At 44.6% G+C, this 25,026-nt stretch overlaps 1 protein-coding gene across 2 annotated transcripts in view; it reads left to right on the forward strand.

Annotated features, from left to right (window-relative positions):
- Window positions 1-23,348: 23,348 nt before the first annotated feature.
- Ints6 (integrator complex subunit 6) overlaps window positions 23,349-25,026 on the forward strand; it is an 82,664-nt gene continuing 80,986 nt past the window's right edge. For both annotated transcript variants that reach the window (XM_038309895.1, XM_038309896.1), the window contains exons 1-2: window positions 23,349-23,920; window positions 24,237-24,314. In XM_038309895.1, the coding sequence (XP_038165823.1) occupies window positions 23,810-23,920; window positions 24,237-24,314 (189 nt within the window). In that variant the 5' untranslated portion in view covers window positions 23,349-23,809. The remainder of the gene's footprint in view (window positions 23,921-24,236; window positions 24,315-25,026) is intronic.

Raw genomic sequence — 25,026 nt, forward strand, 5'->3', positions numbered from 1 at the left:
GTTCTGTTGCCTGTAACACATCTGTTCTATAGCGTCCTGCCAGAGCTTGGATACGGTCCCTTGATGTCCCCGAGTGCTTCAAATTTAGGTCTCTTATTATTAGAACAATTTAACGGCATAGAGGTTTTTTAAAAAGAATTTCCCTTTGAGTGCTTCAGACCTCACAGCGCAGTAAAGTGTTTGAAATACACACTACAGTTCAGACAGTGGAAGTAACTCACAAAAACGTTTAAGAATTGACTGATTAAAATTGTGGAACAGTTTTATAGCTGAGAGAATAAGACTCTGTTTTAGAACACCTATTACCCATAATATATGCATGCGGCATTGTTCCAGGTTTACATTCCCACCCCCAGGCTACACATTTCACCTCTCCTCTCCTTGGGTAAGGGTTAAGGATGACTAAGAGAAATGGCATCACTAGCATCTTCCAGGCACTTTGTGTGAAGAAATACGGCAGGAACGTGCAGCTAGATTTGTGGTGGCTTCTTGCCAGGCGAGTTCGTTCAGTCTGATCTGTGGAAAAGAGAAAACCACTGGATCTGAGTACATAAAAGATTTCCTTCTTTGTTTTGTTTGATTTGTTTGATTTTGGGCTTTTCTTTCTTCTCTCTCTCTCTCTCTCTCCCTCTCTCTCTCTCTCTCTCTCTCTCTCTCTTTTTGAGGCAGGGTTTCTCTGGTTAGCCTGGAACTCATTTTGTAGACCAGGCTGGCCTCAAACTCAAAGATCTATCTGCCTCTTCCTTCCAAGTGCTGGGATTAAAGATGTGTAACACCACACCTGGATAGGTTTCATATTCATTATGAAAGTAAAAGTGGTATTCCTTAAAACATAAAAGGATCTTGCAAAATCCCTTAAAAGAAAATGAAAAAACAGTTTAATTTTCTTTATCTGCAAAAGATTGATTACCTTAAAGGGAGACACAGCAAAGTAATGAAATGTTTGGCCCAGGGTGGTGGTGCACATTTTTAATCCCAGCACGTGGAAGGCAGAGGCAGCTGAATCTCTGTGAGTCTGAAGTCAGACTCGTCTACATAGTAAGTTCCAGGGCAGCCTGTGCTATATAATGAAATACTGTCTTTAAAGAAAAAGTGAAATATTCAAGAAAAACTCAGTGTGTGTGTGTGTGTGTGTGTGTGTGTGTGTGTGTGTGTGTGTATTGCAAAATGAGGGTTCTATCCATGAAAGTACGGATGAACTGGAGCAGGTTTGTGGAATAATTCATGTTATCTAGCCATTAGCTAAATCAACCAGCTTCTGTGCAGATATTATAACAACAGTCCGGTAAGTATTGGGATTATGAATTAACCAAGTGCTCACCTAATGCGGTTTTCTGATCAGATCTTGAGTGAGAAGAGTTTAGTCGACAGGGAGGATGCTGCGGAGGGCAAGTGGGGATGATACAGGAGGGACAGACACACAGTTGGGGGGGGTTGTGGAAGATACACAGTCCTCAGACACGAGCGCTACATTCCATTCAGTGAGATGAGCACACATTCTATTCGTTTGCATGTGTTGATCTGAACGAGAGATGCTCCTCCAAGGCAAACATATCTGAGCATCAGTTCCCAATTGGTGATGTTGTTTGTGGGGGTAATGGAATCTCTAGGAAGCAGAGCCTTCCTGAGAAACTATGTCACTGGACAGACGGGGGCTTTGAGAGTTTGCAGCCTTAACCCACTACCTGCTCACACCCTACCTCCTGCTTCCTCTGTGTGGATGGAGACAGGATCAGCCAGCTCCTGCTCCTGCCTCCACGCCTTCCCACCATGATGAACTCCGTCCCTCTGGAACCATAATCCAAAAGAAACTTTTTTCCCCCTTAAATTGTTTTGGCTCCTGGTATTTTATCACAGCAGCAGAAATGGAAAAAAAAAATACAAAAGAGCGGGGTTGCTGCTGTGAAGAACCTGACCATGTTTTCAGGAGGAGCGTGGAAGGCTTTGGAACTGAGGACTAGAAGCTGTTGAATGCTGTAGGCAGAGCTCACAAGGCCATCCTAGTTGGTGCCTATAGGGCAGTAGTGTTAAGGGTAAAGGGGGCGGGGCTTGAGGCCTAGCTCAGGATGTTTCTGAGGGAAACAAGACTCTTAGCAATTGGGCTAGAGGCCATTCATGTGCTACTTTAGCAGGAATACAGCTGCGTTCTGCCAGTATCCTGAGGCTTTTTGTGAGGGCCACAGTAATTACTTTGGTTGAGGAAATTTCAAGGTTCCCTAACTCTGTGTCTGAGGTACGGCCATCTCTTATTCAGATCTATGGTGGAAAAAAGGCAACCCACGAGGCAGATAGAAATGGGAAAATAACGTCCAGTTTGGAGAGGAAAAGAACAATAGCAAGATTAAGATTGCAGTAAGTCATATACAGAAAAAGAGGCTGTCACTGTTAAAGACATTAGCAGCATTAAAGAGGATCTTCCTACCCTGCCCTGAACAGAATAGGTTATAAGCAACAGAAAAGGTTCCATGACGGCAACTTTTGAAAACAACTGAAACAAACAAAAGCTGCTGCAATTGTGGTCCAAGGGGGCAGGGGCCAGCCCCAGCTGCCCACCAACTGAGCAATGCGTCACTGTGGTACCGGTTTCGGAGACACAAAGGACACAAGATTGAGGAGGACATGTACTCTTTCTCTGTGGTTTCAGAGAGCCAATGAGGCCTGGTGATGTGTGGCAGGGGATAGCCCGAGAAGTCATTGTGTGAAGAGTCTGATAATGAAAGCTGAGTTTCAATAGAGACCCCAAGAAGTTGGAGATGCGGGAGCCATGGGACACGAGCCTAGGGGAGCTGCATACAGTAGGCGGGGCCAGTCCGACAGAACTGTTTGTTGAGGGCAGTGAAGCTGCAGAGCCAGAGCTGTCTAAGCCCCTTGAAACCAAAGCCCCACATAGCAAAATATGAAGCCACAGAATTTGGGGTTTGCCCTGCCGGACTTTCTTTGGTCGTCTCCTCTCACTACCTCCCCACTGTTTCCTTTTGGAGTGCTCGTGTGTATTCTGTGCCACTGTATGTTGGAAGTATGGAAGACAGATTTTTAAATTTTCTTTTTATAGGGAATCACAGTTAAAAGATTACCTTGAGTCTCAGAAGTACCTTTGGTACTTTTGAATATTGTTGAGACTGTTAAGACCATAGGGACTTGTTTTTTAATTACTTTTTTTCCTTTGGTTTTTTGAGACAGGGTCTCTGTGTAGCCCTGGCTATACTGGAACTCACTCTGTAGACCAGGCTGGCCTCAAACTCAAGAGATCTGTCTCCCTCTGTCTTTCAGGTGTTGGGATTAAAGGTGTGTGCCACCACTGTCGAGCAAAATTTACTTGTATTTGCATTTATTTTATGCTGAAGCTATTCCCATGCTGTAAGTTTTACTTCCTTCAGTTTCTTCAAGGATGTCTCTTCTGTGCTACTCTTCTTCTGGCCATGGAGCAGTTTATTACTTCCCAGTGAAGACCATCTCAGTGTCCCGGGGGGAGCACATGCATGGGTTGGCCCAGCCATGAGCTCTGTAAATTTGACAGCACATCTTAGGTGCTTTGATCACCTGGATGAAGGACCACATCTAAGCCCCAAAGTTCAGCGTTACTCTTTCCATTTTTTAAGCATGTGCAGCAAAAATATCAGTCCTTGGGTGGGGGAGTACTGACCCTGTGGCCATCCCCACTGTCTGGCCTGGCCGCAACTACTCACTCCACTGTTACACCACTGGGATGGCACACATCGCTTCTTTATAATGATGTTTCTGACACTTGGTGACCTTTTGTATATACATACCATCGATGGCCTGGGCAGTGTCACAGGTGTTCTTGAAATGACTATGAAGAGTTGAACCTTTTGATAGTATGATTTTTTTATTTTCTGTGTCAAGAGAATAATATCAAACCATTCTCACAGGTTATCTGAGCTTACTTGCAGGAAGAGGCACCGTAGGGATCTTTGAAGTTGGGCTAAATGGATTATACATTGTAAGATGGGCCATGAGCTTATTGTGGGAGACAAAGGGTGGAAAGTTGTGGTTTGAATGAGAAATGACGCCATAGCTCATGTATTTGAACATAGCTCATGTATTTTTTTTTTTTGGTTTTTTTTCGAGACAGAGTTTCCCTGTAGTTTCTAGAGCCTGTCCTGGAACTAGCTCTTGTAGGCCAGGCTGGCCTCGAACTCAGAGATCCGCCTGTCTCTGCCTCCCGAGTGCTGGGATTAAAGATGTGCGCCACCACCGCCTGGCTTAGCTCATGTATTTGTAGGTAGAGTTTTTCTGTCTTGGCAGTCACTCCCTAATAACAACAAGAGACAATATAAATTATAAATGCTTGATTGATAGCACAGGCTTATTACTAACTAGCTCTTACTACTTAAATTAAGCCATTTCTATTTATCTATGTATTGTTGTGTAATTTGTGGTTTTACCTGCCCTCCAGTATGTCTTTCTCCCTCTGTGCCTTCTGGTGACACCTCTGACTCTGCCCTTCTTCATCCCATCATTCTGAGTTTGACTTTCCCGCCTAGCTTTATCCTGTTCAGCTATTGGCCATTCAACTTGTTTATCAAACCAATCATAAAGCCATATATTCACAAAGTGTAAAGGAATAGTTCACACAGGCTCCAGTTGGTGTACTATTTGTGGAGGTTACAGACCTTTAGAGATGGAACTTGGCTGGAGGACGTGTGTCACGGGGGGTGGAAATTGAGGGTTTATAGTCTCACTTGCATGCATGTGCTCTTTCTCTCTCTCTCCCTCTTTTATGTGTGGATGAAACGTGATCAGTCAGCTTCTGCTCTTACCTCGGGGTCTTCTCTGATCATTGTCTTACCCTCTCTGCCACAATGGACTATCTATCCCTCTTGACTCTTGAGCCAGATTAATCCTGTCTTCCCTAAATTGCTTTGTTCTACCACGATGGACTGTCCCTTTTGAATCATGAGTCAGAATAAGCCCTTTCTTCCCTAAGTTGCTTTGGTTATAGTATTTTATCACAGCAACATAGAAGTGGAAATAAAAAAATATAATGTGTGATATTCCAAAAAGTATGGAAGAAAATGATAGGAAACATTAATAGGATACAAATGCAGAAGGAATATTGGAAAGAAGTCAGGAAAGTGCCACCTGGATTGTAAGGAATTTGTAGAAAAGTGGATAAAATCAAACACTTGTATTTTATTTCGGTTCCTTTACAAGGCTACCTAAATGAATTCTTCCTTATGAGTAAACCTGACTTCAGAAGTGAGGGCGAAAACGGCCATGCTGGTACAGGGACTCTGGTTCAGAACAGCATGACACTGACTCAGGGTGACAGAGGGTTTGGGCTGTGGGGATGAAATAGCTGACATAAATTAATTAAAAGCAATATTCTTCTTCTTAAGTCAGGGTCTTGCTAGCTAGCCCAGGATAACCTCTAACTCTGGATCCTCCTGCCTCAGCCTCTTGAGTGTGGGGATTACAGGTGTGAATCACAATACTTGGCTTAAATGAAATAATTTTAAAAAGGTCAAAGGTTATTTTAAAAGGCTTACCTGTAGATTATGGAGTAAACCTTGGTTAAGGAAAAATAATCATGAACAAGCACAAAAGAAAAAAATACACATTCTAGGGGGAGTGAAGTCTCTAAAATTGCAATTTGGATACATATAATTACATTCATGCAATTTGAATATACATGATTACATTTATTGGCTGATTAATCAAGTGTTGCCATTATTGTAGAGAAAAATATCGTAAACCTTACTCAAATGGAAAAATTTGAGATTGAAATTTGTAAACTGAAATCATCAATGATTCATTCCTTCACATTTATATTGACTAGGTCGTCTTGGGAAAGCAAACGTCAATCAAAATCACATCACATAGACAGTAACACTAAAACTACAATGTATCTACTGGCAGCATCAAACTAAAGCAGGAAATGCTAAGAAACCAGCCACTACCACCATGCACTTTGGCAATGAGTCACAGCTTTGCAACCCTTGAGTGGAACACAGCTTTCTGAAGCATCCTTTCTGCTACTGGGTTACTGACTACTCAGTATTAGAATACAGGTTAAGAATAATGATTTCTGTGTAGAGGATTGTTTTCAATATCTAGATTATTTTGCTACACACAACACACACACAAACACATATACAAACATGCACATACATGTACACACATATACCTACACACACAAACACACATGCAAACACACACACACTCCTTTTATACTGAGTTTACTTGGAAGATGATGGGTAAAGAGTTTATATTAACTAATTTTCTTGTTCATTTAACAGTAATTTCTATGATTATATTCTAGGTTAAAAATATTAGACATATTGTTTTATCCTAAGAGTGACTCACATTTGTAATACTTGTATGAGACAGATATTAGCTGTAGGTGTGTTTCACTATTGATTTTTGGGGGGTGCAGCAATCCACTCAGGGGCCCCATTGAGTTAGGAAGGCATTCTTCCATTGAGTCACATGCCTAACCACTGGTGCTTAAAAATATTGTTATCAGAATATATTGCATGAACACAAATTCATTTCAATAAAAAGATTTTTTTTCTGAGACAGGGTTTCTTTATGTTTCTCTAAGGCCAGCCTGGTCTACAGAGTGAGTTCCAGGATGGTTAGGGATACATAATAAGACCCTATCTCAAAAATGAAAACAAAACCCACAAATATATTTCCAAATTATGAAACAGAGAAATAGGGCAATTGTATTGTAAAAATTTGAGACTACATTCTTTCCCCATTCTTTCCTTTGGAAATAGGGTCTCGTGTATTCTGGACTGGTCTCCAGCTCACTGTGTGGCTGAGGATGATCTTGAGCTTCTGATGCTCCCACCCTGACCTCCTGAGTGATGGAATATAGGATGTAACAGCACATCTGGTTTGTATGGTGCATTCTAGGCAAGCACGGATCAGCTGAGTTACGGTCTTAGCTCCAATGCTCTTTTATTGTTATCCACATAATTATGGGGAAAATGAGGTTTTAAAAGTTCTGCACCAATAATTAAAAACTATAGTTTTAAAGCTTAGTAAAAATTTGTTTTCAAAGTTATTTTATTATCAAATTGAATCTATTATACAAATGAAAACATTTTTTCACAATTATTAGAAAAGGCATCTGGGTTGGTGTGATGGCTCAGAGAGTGTCAGACTGGCTAAGCCTGACAGCCTTAATCTGTTCCCTGGGACTGGCCAAAGAGAACTGACTTGCAACTTGCCTTCTGACCTCCATGAGTGCATGTCCCTCCAGAAGTAAATACTACAGAAACGTAAAAAGGAAATGAATCCAGAAACATCTCCATTTGTTTAGTTCTCCGGCCTCCCTTCCGTACCTAGGATGGATGATCCAGGTACTGCATGCAATTCCTCAGGGACCTCAGTTAGTAACTAATTTTAACTGCTAGCTGCTCTTCCTGGCTCCCTTTCTTCTCCACTCAAAACTACCCTTCCCAGACTCCCTTGCAAATGGATGTAGCCATGTGACCCAGCTGGCGCTCAGACCCAAGAGGAAATTCACGGGGCCAGTTCCAGAAACTTAAGATTTCTGGAGGCAGCTCTGTGGCTTGCATCTTTTTATTCTTTCCATCACTTTTGCCAAAGCACACTTACAGCTCTAACGGGCTAACTGTGCGCGGAGAAGCCCATGAGGAAACTAGCTGAACAAGAAAGCAGAGAACCGATGACGTCAGGGAATAGAGTGGATGGATGAGGCCTCCCCTCCGACACATAAAAATAACCCGTTTTTCAGGTTTCTTGTTTATCTGTGAACATAACTCTCAACTGATTCACCTGGGAGAAAATGCTGACCTTTAAATTTGTGTCTGGCAGGAAGCAGGTGGGACAGGATAATTGGATACGTAGGTAGCAGAAGAGCTTCTGATATGATTTCTTAGGGCTTCCCAAACAAGGTAAAGAGCTTTATAAACATTCCTTTTTTTTGTTGTTTTTCTTCATTTTTTTTTTTTTTTTTTTTATGATAGCGTCTCTAGAAGACCAGGCTAGCCTTGAACTTAGTGATCTGCTTCTGCCTTTCAAGTGCTGGGGTTAAAGACCACCACACCTGTCCATTTCTTTTGATTTTACTTCAGTACATTGTTTTTTATTTTAGTCAAGTTTTTTTAAAATCTCGTTAATCCTCAGTTTACTCGCCTGTTTAGATTTTTAAATTCATGTGTTTCTTTTGGTTCTGGGGAGGGAACCCAGGAAACCGCATACACTGAGCAAGTACTCTGCCACCGAGTCCCACATCTAGCCCTGGCTCATCTTTGATATTCGAAATCATTTCTAAGATTCTTTATAGAAATTATTAAGGCATTACGTATATTGGCATACGGTAAAAGAACATCAACGATGGCCTGGCTGTTGAATGTATAATTTCTGATGGTTTAGGAATATTTGTGAGCCCCAAGTACCCACGAGACAGGTTATTACGTAAGAACCTCAGAACTCCCAGGACTTAGAGAGACAGTCTAAGCAGACAGTTTCCTATGAAAGTGGCGGAGTCACAGGAGGACGTGGACTCCAGCTTTTAATTTTGCTTTTTGAGACAGGTTTTATAGAAAGAGTGTTCTGTGGGTACGCCGGGTTATTATAAAAGCTCCTGTATCCAACACTGGTAGTGTTCTGTGGGTACGCCGGGTTATTATAAAAGCTCCTGTATCCAACACTGGTAGTGTTCTGTGGGTACGCTGGGTTATTATAAAAGCTCCTGTATCCAACACTGGTAGGTGATGATGGGTGCGGAAAGTTAAAACCGAAAATTTAAAAGGATGTGTTCGGGGTGCAGGGCAGTGGCAGGGCAAGTGCCCGGTACTTGCATGAGTTCTACTCCAAACACAAACACACAAATATGTATTTTACACTTAACTGTGAATGTAACTCATTCACCAGTAAAAGAAATGTAGACTTTTTACTAAACATTTCTAGGCTTTTGCTTTGGATTTACATAATATCTAATTATTTACCATAATTCCAATCACAGGTTTAACTTACATAAACAAGTGTGGGGAAACTGAGACTGAATCCGTGCGTGTGTGGGTGCGGCGGGCTCAGACGCCCCCCACTTAGAGGAAGTCTGTGGGCTTGAGTGCACGCCCTGCTGTGACCACGCACGGAGAATAATGACTGTTATTTACTTGGCAAATTACCTGGATATCATGGCATCTCCTTGTGTCCACTGTTAACCGCTGACGTTTTGTGTACTCTTTAAGATCACAGGCCTTTGGTGAATCAAATCTTAGAAAAATGCACCCCTTTTACCCCTTATCCTACCCTGTGCTTAAGAGCAAATTCTTGCCTTCGACTATATTTTGTTGGCCACTTCCCAGTCATTTTCCACTGATCCCGAGTGTCTTTTGTTCCAAATTCCTGCAGTCATCACAGGGAGGGGCGGTCCCTCAGCCCACAGTCCCATGTGCAGGTAACCAGTAGCTAAGGTCACACCCGGCATCTTGCCTCTGGATTCATATCCAAACTCTAGTTCCATTCTGCTTTGCCACCTCAGACATTGATAAATCAATCTCCATCAGTTACCTTTTCTCCAAAGGGAAACTTAGCCTACAGTTTTGTTAGGTTCTATGACCAAGCGAGGCTCAGAACAAGTACATAGTGGAGTGAGTGTTGATTATTCTCCCCTTTGTGGAGCCAGCTACACTTGGCCATTGCCTTTTGCTTTTGATGGCATCCAGGCATACGGCAGCGGTGCTTGCTGAACCTCCTAGTTGCTGACCACCGGCCCTGTGGCATGTCAGCTCCTCAAGAGCCCAGATGGTCTGTTGCTTCCCCATACTATTTTTAGGGATTTTTCTGGAACACATTTTTCTCATTGCAGCTTAGATAGCCATTCCCTTTCTACCTTCTCAGTCTGCAAATTTTGTCATTCAATATACATTAAACAGCAAGTATGTAGGCAGGCTATATTAGGTAGGGGTCATCAGAGAAACAGAATTGATGGACAATATATATGTACATATGAAAGAAATAAGGAATTGGCTGAATTCTCAGATCTGCAGTCAGGAAGCAGATGGCACAGTTCCAGCCTCTGCGGAGGCCTGACAACCATGAGGCAAACGCTGGTACGCAGACCTGTGGACTCGAGACTTAAGAGCCAATGTTTCCGTCTGTGCTTGAACGCAGGAAATAACTGATGTCCAGCTTGAAGGCAGCCAGATACAGGGAATCTCTCTCTCTCCTCTCTCTCTCTCTCTCTCTCTCTCTGTCTCTCTCTCTCTCTCTCTCTCCATCCCCCCTACCTCCCTTCCTCTCTTTTTTTCTCCCTCCCTTCCCCCCCTCTCCAGTTGCACACTCAGAAACACGCTTGTGGTGTTTGACCAAATGGCTGGGCACTCTGTGGCCCTATCAAATTGACAAATAAATTAACCAACAGGCTAGAAAACTGCTAGGTGCTTCGCTCAAATTCTTGTCATTATTTCTGATCCAGAGAATTCAGTACCCTTGTTTTATCTGCTGATGTTCCGTTCATCCCGGTGCCCTTATCCCCTCCTGCTCTGGAGACCTGCCCGGGTCTGCACTAACAACAGCAACTCCACCCTCCCAGTCTGTCTTCACCTGAAAGCGCGCTTGCTTCATCTTCCATATCTGAGCTATGATCTCAGTCTCCCTTTTAGTACCAGAAGCTATATCTCTGCCTTCAAAAATTCACTGAAATTCCACTCTGTGTGGTCTCTTTTTGTTTGCTTGTTTTTTTCGAGACAGGGTTTCTCTGCATAGCCTTGGCTATCCTGTAACTCACTCTGTAGACCAGGCAGGCTGGCCTCCAATTCACAGAGCTCCATCTACCTCTGCCTCCTGAGTGCTGGGATTAAAGGTGTGCTCCACCACCGCCCAGCTGTCTGTGTGGTCTTCTAAAAAGACCCTCACAAAGGCCAACAGTGGCTTTCTTAACTGACCACCTTTGTCAAGTCTTCTTACTATGCTGAATGTTCCAGTTATCTTTGGAATAATCATAGTGTTTCTGAAATGCTGTTTTCCTTTTGCTTTAGCAAGTCAGGCTTATGGTTGTTCTACCTTTCTTCTATGCCAGTCTTCCTCAGTTTCCCCGTCTTGTCATGTCCTCTTAGGTAAATGTCCCTCATCATATTTGAATAGTGATCTTCTCCTGTCATTATCCCCCTCCCCTCAGTCACTCTCTCCTTCCTCTCTCTTTCTCTCCCTCTCAGCATTTATTAAATTCTAATTGATGCCAGGCGGCGATGGTGCACACTTTGAATCCCAGCACTTGGTTGGCAGAGGCAGGTGGATCTCTGTGATTTTTGAGGCCAACCTGGGCTACAGAGCGAGTTCCAGGACAGGCTCCAAAGCTACAGAGAAACCCTGTCTTGAAAAAAACAAAACAAAACAAAATTCTAGTTGATATTCCTCTGCAAATCACCAATGTTATTGCTATAATATAGGTTCCAAAGGGAACATCTAGCCTTTGGTAATCTGCATTTGATTTTTTTCCTTAAAACATGTCAACAAATACAACATCTATCTATATAAATGAATATATATATATATATATACACACACACACACACATATATATGAATATGTGGAAAATCTAATCTTCCTTATGGCTCTTTGCAAATGAAAGCACTTTGTAAAGCTCTTTAAAAAGTATTTGGGAGTGGGGCTGGAAAGATAACTCAGCAGTTAAGAGCACCCCGGCTGCTCTTCCAGAGGACCTGGGTTCAATTACCAGCACCCACATAGCAGCTCACAACTGTCTGTAACTCCAGTTTCAGGCATCTGACACCTTCACACCAGTGCACATAAAATGAAGTTAAATTAAAAAAATTCAATGTTAAGAAGAAAGTGTTGGGACTGGATGGATGGTTCAGCGGTTAAGAGAGCTTGCTGCTCTTCTAGAGTACCTGTGTTTAGTTCCCAGCACCCATATAAGGTGGCTCACAACTGCCTTCACTCTACCTTAACTCAGGGAATTGGACACCCTCTTCAAATATACACATTCAGCCACATAAAAACAAAATCTTATAAGTAAACTCGGGCTGCAACACTTTGTTTTCTTGAGAGAGGCTGGTCTCAGTATGTAGCTCGGACTTCTCTCAGGCTCCTGGATTGAAGTGATTTTTCTGGCCTCAGCTTCCTGAGCTGCCGGACCAGAGTCATGAGTGGCCATGCCTGACCTTTGAGAATCTTTTTGTCAACTATATGTCACTGGGAATGGTGGAAGTATGAACTGGACCTTCTCAGGCAAACCATTCTGCTGTATTATGAAGAGCCCTTAACATGCATGTCGTAACTCTTCCTTCAAGAGAATTTCGCCAAGAATAATACTGGAAGCGTTTGAAGCTGTTCCTTTCCCTGTCTAAATGTACTTTCACTGTGAACTTCATGTTATTTTTCAAGCCACCACTGCTGCTGGATTACAGTAACCACCTCCTGATGGCTCTTGACTCTGCTCATTCTTCTTCAATCTACTCTGCTCTAAAATGATGCTCTGCTTGGCACCCTCCAGCATCTTCCTGTCCCACACAGAGGTGAAGCCACTCATCAGCAGTTTGACATGCACTAGTTCCAACTCTTGGGTCTTGGAGCCTACACTGCAGCAACGTTCTGTCCCTCTCTGGCCACCTCTCTCTAGTCCCTTACATATGCAAGCTCCACTCCAAATTTAGGGTTGTTACATGATTTTTTTTTTTGTCGTCGTCATTATATATCTAGCTTGTTGCCTCATTGCTGTTGGGTGGTAATCAAATGTCACTTTCTCAGCGGGTCCTTTTGTAATTGTCCCCTTTGAAAATACAATCCTCAGGCCTCTACCCCACACTTTAATTTTTTATTTTAAGTGTATGGATGTTTTGCATGCACAAATTACATCACATGTATTCTGGTGCCTGTAGAGGTCAGAACAAGGAACTGGATCCCCTAAACTGGGATGGTAGTTGGCGATGAGCCACCATGTAGGTGCTGGGTCTTCTACAGGAGCAGAACATGCTCTTAACTGCTGAGTCATATTTCCAACTCCTGCTGTTTTTTATTCAGTGAGTGCTCTGGTGTGTGTTTGGATGTGTGCATGTATGGATTGTTACTTTTTTTTTTTTCTGTTATAAACACCATGACCAAAAGCCACCTGGAGAGGAAGGGTTTGTTTCATTTTACAGGTTATACTCCAGACCTGGGTCTTCTGCAAGAGCAGCAAGAGCTCTTAGTTGCTGAGCCAATGTCTCTAGCCCCCTCCACCTTATTTTTTTTTGACACAGGGCCTCTCACTGAACATGAAGCTCACTGGATTTTTGTTTGTTTGTTTTTTGAGACAGGGTTTCTCTGTAGCTTTGGAGCCTGTCTTGGAACTTGCTCTGTAGACCAGGCTGGCCTCAAACTCATAGAGATCCGCCTGTCTCCACTTTCTGAGTGTTGGGATTAAAGGCCTGTGCCACTACCACCCGTCTGGAGCTCACTATTTTTACTATCTTGCCAGTGAGTCCCTGGGATCCACCTGTCCTTCTTCAGTGCTGATTACAGAATTGTGCCACCATGCCTTACTCTTACACAGGTTGTGGGGATTTGAACTCGGATCTTTATCCTTGTATGTAGCAAGCACTTTAAGTTGCTAAGTCACCTCTCCAGCCTCTTGCTGTATTTTCCTCTGGAGCACATATGTACCTGATGTAATATATAGTTTACAACTTGTAAATGCTTGTCTGCCTTATAAATATGGGTAACTTGTTCCTTAATGAATCTCAAACATTCAGAGTAGCAGCTAGTATGCAGAAAATAGCTATGGAATTATTACAAAGATTTTGATAAGATCATTTTTCTTTTTAATTAAAAATAAAGTTATTTTTAATACAATTTAATCTGTTCAGTTTTCCCTCCTTCATCTCCTAGATTCTTCATACTTCCTCATTCTTCCAGCACCACGCCTTCTTTCTCTCTAAGAAAATAGCATACAAATAAAAAAGATAAACAAGAATAAAACAAAATGAACAAACTAACAAACAAAAGAAAATAAACTTAAGAACACAAGAAAGCCAGGTGGTGGTGGTGCACGCCTTTAATCCCAGCACTCGGGAGGCAGAGGCAGGCGGATCTCTGTGAGTTCGAGACCAGCCTGGTCTACCAGAGCTAGCTCCAGGACAGGCTCTAAAGCTGCAGAGAAACCCTGTCTCGAAAAACCAAAAAAAAAAAAAAAAAAAAAAAAAAAAAAGAACACAAGAAAGACATACATAAGCACACCCCACACACAAACAAAACTTTTTTGCCTGTGAAGAGTTATTTATTAATTGTTCCACAACAGTACTAAAGTTCATAACAAACCAAAGTACCACAATTAGTCTGAACTGAAAGAATGACAAAGTAAGAACGGATTTCCAAAGATCCCCTTTGCCCTCTGGACCAGCTGCCTACTAGACTGTGATAACACTTCTATTTCCCTTGCTCCTTCCAAACTTGCTCCTTTTCCTCTTGACTTTAAGAGCTGTCCCTTAATCCTCAATCCCTACCCATTCTTCCTTTATTCTCTACAAACACAGAATAAAACCCACAAATCTTCCCCTTGGGTGTAAAAGGTTTAAATCATAGACTTTCCCTTAGTTATTTATTTATATTTCCCAAGAATGACTTATTTCAAAATATAGCATATATAAAATATTTTCATGTCTTATCTCGCACAGTACACCTCAGTCTAGCTAGTCACATGTGGGCTGAGTATAATCTGACTCCTGCCTGATCCATACATAAAAAGGCATGGGCTGGTTGGGCTTGCCTGCATATCTGCCAGTACATACCCAGAATCTGCTTTTGAACAGCTAAAGAACTTCCAGAATTGGCTAATGATTATATCGCTACCATTTCTGTTGGTAGAAACACTGTCAAAGCCCAAGCATCCGCAAGGTGAGATAAGAAAGTGTGCAAAGAACTCCAAGTTCTACACATGTATTCTTTAACTGCATAGCATCCAACTTCAAGGCTTTATATAACTTCAATGATAAACAAACTTTTAAAAATTCAAAATATAAACCATATTATACAAGCAAAAGATCAGTAAGGTACAAAAAAAAATTCCCCAAATCAATATGAGACAAGAAAAAAATCTTCAAAAATACCTTTGAATTTCTTTTGTGTTGGTCATTTACTGCTGGGCGTGGGACCTGCCCTCAAATGTGGTTTGTATGTGTAGTAAGACTCCCTTGAAGAAGCTAATTTTTCCTTTGTGAGCAGTTGTTAATTGGGGTCCTATTGTGTCTGGAAGGCACTGTTTCCTTGGTATCATCCATCCCTTCTGGTCCTTACAATTTTTCCACTTCCTCTTCTGCACAGATTGCTGAGCCTTAAAGTGAGGGACTTGATGAAGACACCCCATTTAGCACTGAGTGTTCCAAAGTGTCTCACTCTCTGCACATCATCCAGTTGTGGGTCTCTGTGACAGCTCCCATCTTCTGCAGGAGAAAGCTTCTTTGATGATGGCTGAATGAGGTATAGAGGACTAGCCTTAAGAGTCATTTTATTGCTACATTTCTTTGGTGTTTTTTTGTTGTTGTTTGTTTGTTTTTTGTTTTTCAAGACAAGGTTTCTTGGTAGCTTTGGTGCCTGTTCTGGAACTAGCTCTTGTAGACCAGGCTGGCCTCAAGCTCACAGAGATCCGCCTGCCTCTGCCTCCCCAGTGATAGGATTAAAGGCGTGCGCCACCACCGCCCATATTGCAGAACAATAGCATTTGTTTATCTCTTAGGCCCGTTGTCTACCTAGTCTCAGGTTCTTGGCCACCAGAGCAGAGTCAGGCATGGGTTCCATCTCAGATAGAGGTTGATTCCCCCCAACATTCGTGTCATCATTGTACTAGCAACAGCACGCAGGCAGATTGAAGAACTGCATTTCTCCCCTAGTAGCTTGCAGAGTGTCTTCCCGTACCATGAAAGCAGCCAGTCGGTGGACGCTCTAGTTTGGTACCATCTTCTCCATGCTCATGAGATATGTAACCATTGTCTTTAGCAATAGAGTCTTACCATCAACTGATGGAGAGCAACAGCCTGAGTAGTTTGGGGGTTTGGCCTTCATCTCGATTAGAATGGAAGCCTGGCACTGGAAGTTTAGTTCGGTATGAGGGTGTTTAGCTGCAGCTTTGTCTTCCCCATGAGTAGATGGTTTAATTTGGATTTCTTTCATATATGTCTATATCTTAAGACGTTTCTATGGTAGTAAGTTTCCATAGAACCCCTCAAATGGGCCTTAATGTTAGCGGTCCCTCCCTGTATTCCATCCCTCACTCCCATCTTCCATGCCTTTTTTCCGTTACCTTCCAGTCACCCCATTATCCTCCCCCCCTTAATAGAATGTCATGTTTTCCATCCTGGCCCCAAACTCATTCTGTAGCCTAATCCTCCAGACTCTGCCTCCACAGTGCTGGAATTACAGACATATACCACCAAGCTAAGTTTACATAGTGCTGGGGAATGGATCTAGGGCTTTATGTATGCTAGGCTAGCACTCTACCAACTGAGACACAGGCCCTGAAAATAAATCCAATAAGAGGGATGTTTTCTTTTTCTTTTCCTTTTTTGAAAGTAGATTTTTTTTTTTTTTCCAGCCAGGCGGTGGTGGCACATGACTTTAATTCCAGGCAGGAGAATCTCTATGAGTTTGAAGCCAGTTTGGTCTACAGAGTGAGTTCCAGGACAGGCTCCAGAGCTACACAGAGAAACTCTGTCTCAAAAAACCAAAAAAAAAAAAAAAAAAAAAAAAGAAAGAAAGAAAAAGAAAAAAGAAATGAAAAAGATTTTTCTCATACAATATATTCCAATTACAGTTCCCCCTTCTACCAGTTTCTCCCCCTTCTCCTCCCCTCCAGATACACTCCTTCTGTCTCTCATTAGAAAAGAACACGTTTTTAGGTGATAACAACCAAAGATGACAAAATATAATAAGATAAAATAAAACCCATAAACCATCACATTGAGAAGGCAACCCAACAAAAGGAAGAGTTTCAAGAATTAGAGGGCAGCAGTGGTTCACGCCTTTAATCCTAGAACTTAGGAGGCAGAAGTGAGGAAGATTCCAGAGCTTGAGGTCAGCCTGGTCTACAGAGTGAGATCCAGGACAGTCAAAGCTACACGGAAAAACCCTCTCTTGAAACACAAAACAAAACAAGGAAGAAAGAAGGAAAGATGGAGAGAGAGAGAGAGAGAGAGAGAGAGAGAGAGAGAGAGAGAGAGAGAGAGAATGAATCAGAGAGCCACTCATAAAATACTAAGCTGAAAGCCATACCATACATGCAAAGGACTGGTGCAGCCCTGGTCAGCCCTGTGCTTGCTGCTTCAGTCTCAGTGAGTTCATATGAGCCTTGCTTAGTTGATTCAGAAGACCTTGTTTTCATAGGAAATTAAACTGTGATACGTCCATGAATGGAGAAGTATGCAGTTATTAAAAATTATTTTAGACACAAAAGTAGAATGGATCAGTGGGAGTTGGGGAGCAAGAGAGGGTGATGGGGGTGAACATAGTACAGATACATTATATACACCCAGAAAATGTCATAATAAAACCCAGTACTATGCATAATTAATACATGCTAATAAAAACCTTTAAAATTACCTTAACATTTAAGGATTAACAATATGAGCTAGATATGGTGGTGCCCACCTTTAATCTCAGAACTCAGAGGTCAGAGGCAGGTAAATCTTTGAGTTTAAGGCCAGACTGGTCTGCACAGATAGTTCCAGCCTGCCAAAGGCCCCCATATACCTCCCAAAGTGCTCACAATATAGTAAGTAGAAAAAAGAAGAATATAAAGAACTCTGATTTTATTCTGAATACAAAGGAAGGGACATATACTAAAATTCTATCCTTAGTTAAGTCACTGGGTAGTGAGGTTAAAATTTTTCTTTTCTTTCTTCCTTCCTTCCTTCCTTCCTTCCTTCCTTCCTTCCTTTCTTTCTTTTTGTTAATCTTTTGTATTTTGAAAAACTGTTGACAATAACATCTACTTTCACTTTAGTTCCTTTTGGTGGTGCCGGGGATTGAACGGAGGGTGTCTCACAGATGAGCCAGGTGCTATATCCACACCTCAACAATAACCTCAAAAAATTACAAAGCTTTGAAAGGGAAAATGCTGCTTCCTGCTATCCACTCCCAGTCCGAACAATTCCCCACTGCATCTAGAGGAATGATTTGCACATCTTTCTTAGCACTGATTATATCCTGCTAGTACTATGTATCTTTATTTCTCCTCTTATGCCACATACTTTCTGAAGGCAAAATCTATGTATTATTATTTTTTAGGATCTAAAAGAATTTATTTTCACGAATTATTTAAAAGAAAAAAACACATTTGAAATGTCTTCATAATAATGAATGATATATATAGTGTTAGCAATACAATTTTCATGGTTTTTTTCATGACCAGCTTAAAAACAATTTTCAATTTTTTTTTTTTTTTGGTTTTTCGAGACAGAGTTTCTCTGTGGCTTTTGAGCCTGTCCTGGAACTAGCTCTTGTAGACCAGGCTGGCCTTGAACTCACAGAGATCCGTCTGCCTCTGCCTCCCGAGTGCTGGGATTAAAGGCGTGCGCCACCACCGCCCGGCTTCAATATATTTTTTTTTGTTGTTGTTAAAGGCAGGGTCTTACTATGTACCCCTGGCTATCCTGAAGCTCACTATGCAGACTAGGCTATCTTGAACCCAGAGAGTTCTACTTTTCTCTGCCTTTTGAATGATGGGTCTAAAGGTGTAATTTTTTTCCTAGCATTTTTTTTTCTTTTTTTTTTTTTGGTTTTTCGAGACAGGGTTTCTCTGTAGCTTTGGAGCCTGTCAGCTTTGGAGCCTGTCCTGGAACTAGCTCTTGTAGACCAAGCTGGTCTTGAACTCACAGAGATCCGCCTGCCTCTGCCTCCCGAGTGCTGGGATTAAAGGCGTGCGCCACCACCGCCCGGCTTTCCTAGCATTTTTTGAGGACTTACGTAATGTGTACAGCCGAAACTAAGCTTCCTTTTATGTATATTATCTTATTACCTTGTTTGCATAATTTCATGTACAGTTCTATGGGGTTACAGTTTTCTTATGTCCTCAACATCACTATGGTGATCTAAAAGGAGGCAGACCAGCAGAATGCTGAGGAAGTAGAGACCGTCACATGCAACTGTGTCACATTACTGCTGTGGAACACTGGTTTCACCTGATTGTTCTATCTGGATGTCTGCTGCTCAATTTCTTACACGGAGAAGACATAAACAATGCCTAAGGTCTCATTGACAAAATGAGGTATGAGTTCACCAAAGCAAACTCTGGGGAGCCAATGGTTTATTGGACTTCTTTATACACGTGAGTGGTTACTTACAGGTGTTTGGGCATCCTCTCTAGCCTTCCTGGGGTTATATATACCCTGGTCCCTCCCTCAGGCTGTGTGCAATTAAAATGGGGTAGGGTATAACAGGTGGTAGAGAGCAGCTGGACAGTCAGGTGAGGGTATCTTGCCCTCTCGGTCCCTCCGTGCTGGGATGTAAACCATAAGCAAGCCCAGCTGGGATGATCTTCTGCACTGGAGTGCAGCTGAACGCCCAGACATGGGGGCTACTTGGCTTGGAGGACAGTCACTCAGGACAACGACATATCCAGATATCAAAAGTCAAGTTACTGGCATACAATTATTTTAAAAGTGTTACCCTGCTTGGTTTAAAAATTTCTGGTTGGCCCCTGTGGAAGACTATAACACACCAGTTCTTAATTCTGTTCTGCTTTAACATCTTGGGCCTTGCTTATGTCAGAGTCACCATGCTTTCTGTTTTCCATATAATCATTCTCTCTGAAAGAGCAAGGGCATTTGGATTATACTCCCTATTTTTAAAGAAATTATATTCATGTTTATGACTGTATCATGTGTGTGCCTGGTGCTCATAGAGGCCAGAAGAGGAGGATGGATTCTATGGAACTGGGGTTATAGACGATTGTGAGCTGCCATGCGGGTGCTGGGGAACAAAGACCAGCTCCTCCCCCATAATGGCTCTGACTAGTGCCCCTCAGAAACAGCTTCACAACGTGCAGCACAGCCCTTGCAGACACCATAGTCTGGCATTTTAGCGACACAACAGCTATTTCTTCAGTTGAATCTTAGGAACTGCTCGGCTTGAATTTAGGGATCATATTTTAGGAAAGTAAGCCTGAATATAAGTAGACGTCTTCAAGTACCACAAGAAGAAAATGAATGAAGGAGAGATTCACTGTGTTCATCTGTTTCCTTCAGGGCCAAAGCTCACTGAGGTATGGTGGCATTCTCCAGAGCCATTTGTGTTCCTGTTTTCTCTCTCTCCCCTTTTGCCAAAGTTGGCATTATGTACGTACGCCACAAATCCACTATACGGACTGGTGATCACATTTAGCATTCCCCCCGTTTTTTAACAAATGCAGTAATTATAAGGGTATGTGAAAAATACTAGTAGAGGCCAGACATATATAATTCTTGTACATTAAACAAGTAGCATCGTGTATATCATGATGTATATGAAAGGGGTGCATGCTACATAACTGTGAAGGTCAGAGGACAGCCTCACGGGGTCAGTTTTCTCCTTCTACCATGTGCATTATGAGAATCACATTGAAGTTGCCAGGCTTACGAGGCAAGTGTCTTTACCTCCGGTGCCATCTTGCCAGCCCTAAATACGGGGTTAGTAGTCAGCACTATTTAAGAGTCAGCTGAATAAATTTAAAAAAAAAAAAACCCTGGAGACCAGGGCCCATCCCAATTCAAATTAATTTTATTACTGTGCACATGATGTATGTGACACACAGGAGCAACGTCAAGCACGTGCAGGTCAGAGGGAACTTTTGTGGAGTGCGAGCTCTCCTCCCTTTAAGTGGGTTCCAGGGAGCAAAGTCAGGTCACCAGGAGACAGTGCTTTTACTCTCTCCCGCCATCTTCCGAATTCCACTGACTTGCGTCTTCCTCTGGGCATGGACGCTTGGTGCATTATGTTTTAAAGCTCTATAGGCAGTGCCGCTGTGCTGCCTAAGTCTTGGCTAAGAACTGCTTTTAAACCATCATCAACCAATCACGAAACTGTGACCCCGAGTCATTTCAAAACAAAGGCGGCCCATTTCATAATTTTGTCTAAGAACTGATAGTGAATGTTTCCTAGTTTCTCACTGTGTATTTGCTGCTTATCTCTTTCCTGTTCCCTTGACGGCCTTGCCATTCAGAACTTCTGGACTTCCTGGCTGAAAACGCGATCTTTGGTCTCCAGTGCCATCACAAGCACGGGTTCTGGTTAATTGCTTCAGGTTAGTTCCCTGGACTTGGCTTCCTCTTTGCAGAAGTCTCCTGCACACACCTCCATGACAACCCTAGGGTGACAACCGGCTAACCTCGCTGAGTCAGGGAAGAACTGCCATGGTTCTCCTGGAAAGTGATTTCAAATAACTGACTCTTTAGATTTCCTGCAAACAGGGTTGTTTTAGCACCCCTCAGCAAAACTGAGCTAATATAAAGAAGGGAATTTCCTTCAGTGGACTAAAGGTGTTCTGCTATCTGTGCCCAGTGACCTTCCTGGCTGGTGCTGCAGTCTAGCTGTGGCTATCAGCAATGCTAGTCTACCTTCCTTCACATTTCTAGTGGCCTGATTTTTTTTTTCTTCTTTCTTCTCACTGGCAACTGTTGCTTCTTTAATTCACACTGGACTCACACCATTCCGCAAAACACAGGAAACAGACATTCTTATGGCCCATAGGAGTCTGTTTTCAGACAGGCAGGGCCCACATACACCTTAAACGGCCTGATAAGAAAATGAGACTAATTCTATGAAAATTCTGCACTCGCCGGGAGAGAGAAAAGTGGCATGCATGGCTGTGTAAGCATCAATCCCTGATCAGGATCTAGATTCTCAAGAAGTACTACACACAAACCTTGGAAACTACACAATTTAACAGGTTTCTTTCTCTTCCGGAATTCTGGCAATCATCTTCTGATTTTCAATGTCTTTATGTTTTTAGACTCCTTGAAGTCAGGGCCCTCCTTTAATTTATATATTAATTCCCATCAGCCCTAGGCATAACTAGTCTGCAGCAAATACTGGCTGGTAGTTCATTTTTTATAGTCGTAATCTCTAATAATCTCATGCTTCTACTATGGTTCATTCCTACAAAACAGCACGCTACAATTTGTTAATAAGTTAAAAACTTTAAGTTTTTTCCCCTAAAATATTAGGAAAAGCCCAAACAACAAAGGCAGAACCCCCCCCCCCCCTTTTTTTTTTAAAGTGTCACAAGCATGCCACTTCAGTTGCCCAGCAGGCCAGAATTTCAGCATAGAGAAAATACGGAACTGCAGGGCCGGTGGGAGAAGCCCTATAAATACCTACAGTCTAACAAGGTCTCTACGTCCCCAATTCAACTTGTTTATCAGCAGCGTCTTGCAGTTTTCCAACTACATCTGAGAACAGTTCTTCGGACTTGCAGGCGCAGAGTGAAGACTTGGGGTAATGTGACATGGGCCGAGAATGTTTTCCGACACAATACTGGCAGGGACTGAAAGGCGGGTTTCCGGGAAACCTATTCTCTGGTCACCTGCACAACGTGGTCATCCTTTCCATTTTAAAACGGGCAGTGGACTCGGATTTGGCAAGTCCCTTTTATTTCTTAATATATTCTAGTGCCCTAACGCGAGCTCAAGAGGGAACTTGGCTGGGGAGGACAGCGCGGTTGGCTTTCCTCGTCCACATCTGAGTTCCCCTTAGTGTTTGCAGGGTTGGGTGAGGCACTCCAGGACTGGCTTCCTTTTCGGTGGGTCCTCTGACCCGCTGCAACCGGAGCCGAATGACTGGCGGGGGATTAGTACCAGGTCATAAACAACCTTTCACTTCCCCTCCCCCTCACAGGCGCCCCAGGCCGTCCGGGGACCCGGCCTGCTCCGGCCGAGTGAGCCTGCGCCGTTCACTCTCCCCAGCCCTGCACTCTCAATCACGACGCAGAGCCCTCGCCCACAGCCTGAGGGCGGCTTCCACTTCCCTTCTCCCGACCCTGTCACCGCGCACAAGCCCAAAGGCCCGCCGCTCTGACAAGCACGCCTGCAGCCGCGGCAGCCCTGAGCGCGCCGACACAGTCCCCGCCCCACCCCCGCCCGCGGTGCTTCCGCGGCGTGGCCCCGCCCCTTCCCGGAGCCCGCCTCCCGGCGCTCTCCCCCGCCCCGTGCCCCGCCTCCGCGCGTGCTCAATAACTGTCCTCTAAGTCGGCCTACAGACTTCCCCCGCCCCTGAGCTGTTTGAATATGCTAATGAGGCTCTGAGGCCCAGCCAGTAGAGCGGCGGGGCTGGGCATCACGTGAAGCGAGTACGTGTCAGGGGCGGAGCCTACGTAGCCCCTGCCCGAGTTAAAACCGGAGAGTGAGAGAGAAAAGCGCTTCAGTAGCGAGAGGGGCTGAGAAAGTGGTGACACCGCTGGGGTGCGGAGGGAGTCCCTGAAACTTCTCCCAACAGCCCCAGGGCCAATCTTCCCTCAGCCCACTCCCCTCTTCGCCAGATCCCTGCTCCCCACTCCCTGCACTGGGGGTGGGGTGGGGAACTGGGCCTGTCTCCCGCGGGGACACACACAGGGGCCGGGAGTGGGGACGGGACCCCCCCCCCAGGCGGGGGGCACGGACGGACAGACGTCCGTGCGGCCGCCCCAGCAGGCAGGCAGGCCGGAGGCGGGGGTACGACCGGGAGGACCTGGGCTAGGGAGTTTCCTCTCAACTATCGGGGGAGAAACTCCCCACAGCCGGTGTTTTCCTCCCGGGGGCCGCGTTCCCCGCCCCGCGTAGCGGCGGTTGCCGCCGCCGCCGCCGGTGCCTCCACCTCTGCCATCTCTTCACCACCTCGGGCCCCGGTGTCCCCGGCCAGCACTATGCCCATCTTACTGTTCCTGATAGACACGTCTGCCTCTATGAACCAGCGCAGCCATCTGGGCACCACCTACCTGGACACGGCCAAAGGCGCGGTAGAGACCTTCATGAAGGTACCGACTGACCGAGCCCCGGTGGCGACCCCGACCCGGTGGCCCGCGGGGGGTAGGGCGGAGGGGGGGCGGCGGGGCTACTGCGGGCGCCGCGGGCGCGGGGACCCCTCCCCCACCGCGCGGGCGGGCGGGCGGGCGCTGGGAGCGGGCTCTGCCGGGCCTGGCCCATGTGGGGCTACTGTGGGTGCGGGGGGGTCGGCGGAGGGGCGGCCCTGCGTGTGCGGTACTGTGGGGGCGGCCAGCGACCCTTCTGCCACTGGTAACCTCGCCTCTGTGCTTCCCTCTCTCTCCCTCCCGTCCCCACCCTGGCCCGCAGCTCCGTGCCCGGGACCCTGCCAGCAGAGGAGACAGGTACATGCTGGTCACTTTCGAAGAGCCGCCCTATGCTATCAAGGTAACAGCCCTCTCCCTCTCCCCCCTTCCCTACTCCTTCCTAGCTCGCCCTCCCCGCCCCCCTCTTCATTATGCTCCCCTCCCCCACCGCCGCTCCCGCCTCCAGGTCCCTTTCCCCTGCGGCCTCCCACCCCTCCCCAGCTCGGGAGCGCCGGCGTGGTGGCAGTTTCTGGCCCACCGCCGTCCCCTCCGGGTCCGGCTCGGCCTGGCGGCGGAGGCGCTACGATCAACATGGCCGACATTTCCCCTCCGCGGCGTGAGCGGCAGCAATGAACTGTGGGGGATATTTATTCAAGTTAGCCCGAGTGACAGCCGGGCCCAGCCTTGCCTAGCCCGGGTTTGCATTAAAAGGGGAATCAGCCCAAGCTGGCAGGGAAGCCAGGAGGGGGGCCTCGAGACTTGGTCATCACAGAGTGGAACTAGGAAGGCCACCGATTGGTGGGACAGCTGTGGTCAACTTAAGAAGTCCTGCTGCCATCTGCCTTCCACTAGTACCTTCGCAACGCCCACCCCTTACACACACTTTGGAGGATGTTATGTTAGCAAATTTCCCAGTCAAGTTATTAAAGTATTAAGACTGTTGTTACTTACCAAAAGGTGTAGGGCAAGCAGGTTCATTCTTGGCCACCTATGGAAGAATTTCCTCACCAGAGACAACAGTTAGAACATGTGACCCAAACCATATCAACCAAAAGTGAAGTTAATTGTACAAA

This window comes from Arvicola amphibius, chromosome 13, assembly GCF_903992535.2.
Source record: "Arvicola amphibius chromosome 13, mArvAmp1.2, whole genome shotgun sequence".
Taxonomy (NCBI): domain Eukaryota; kingdom Metazoa; phylum Chordata; class Mammalia; order Rodentia; family Cricetidae; genus Arvicola; species Arvicola amphibius.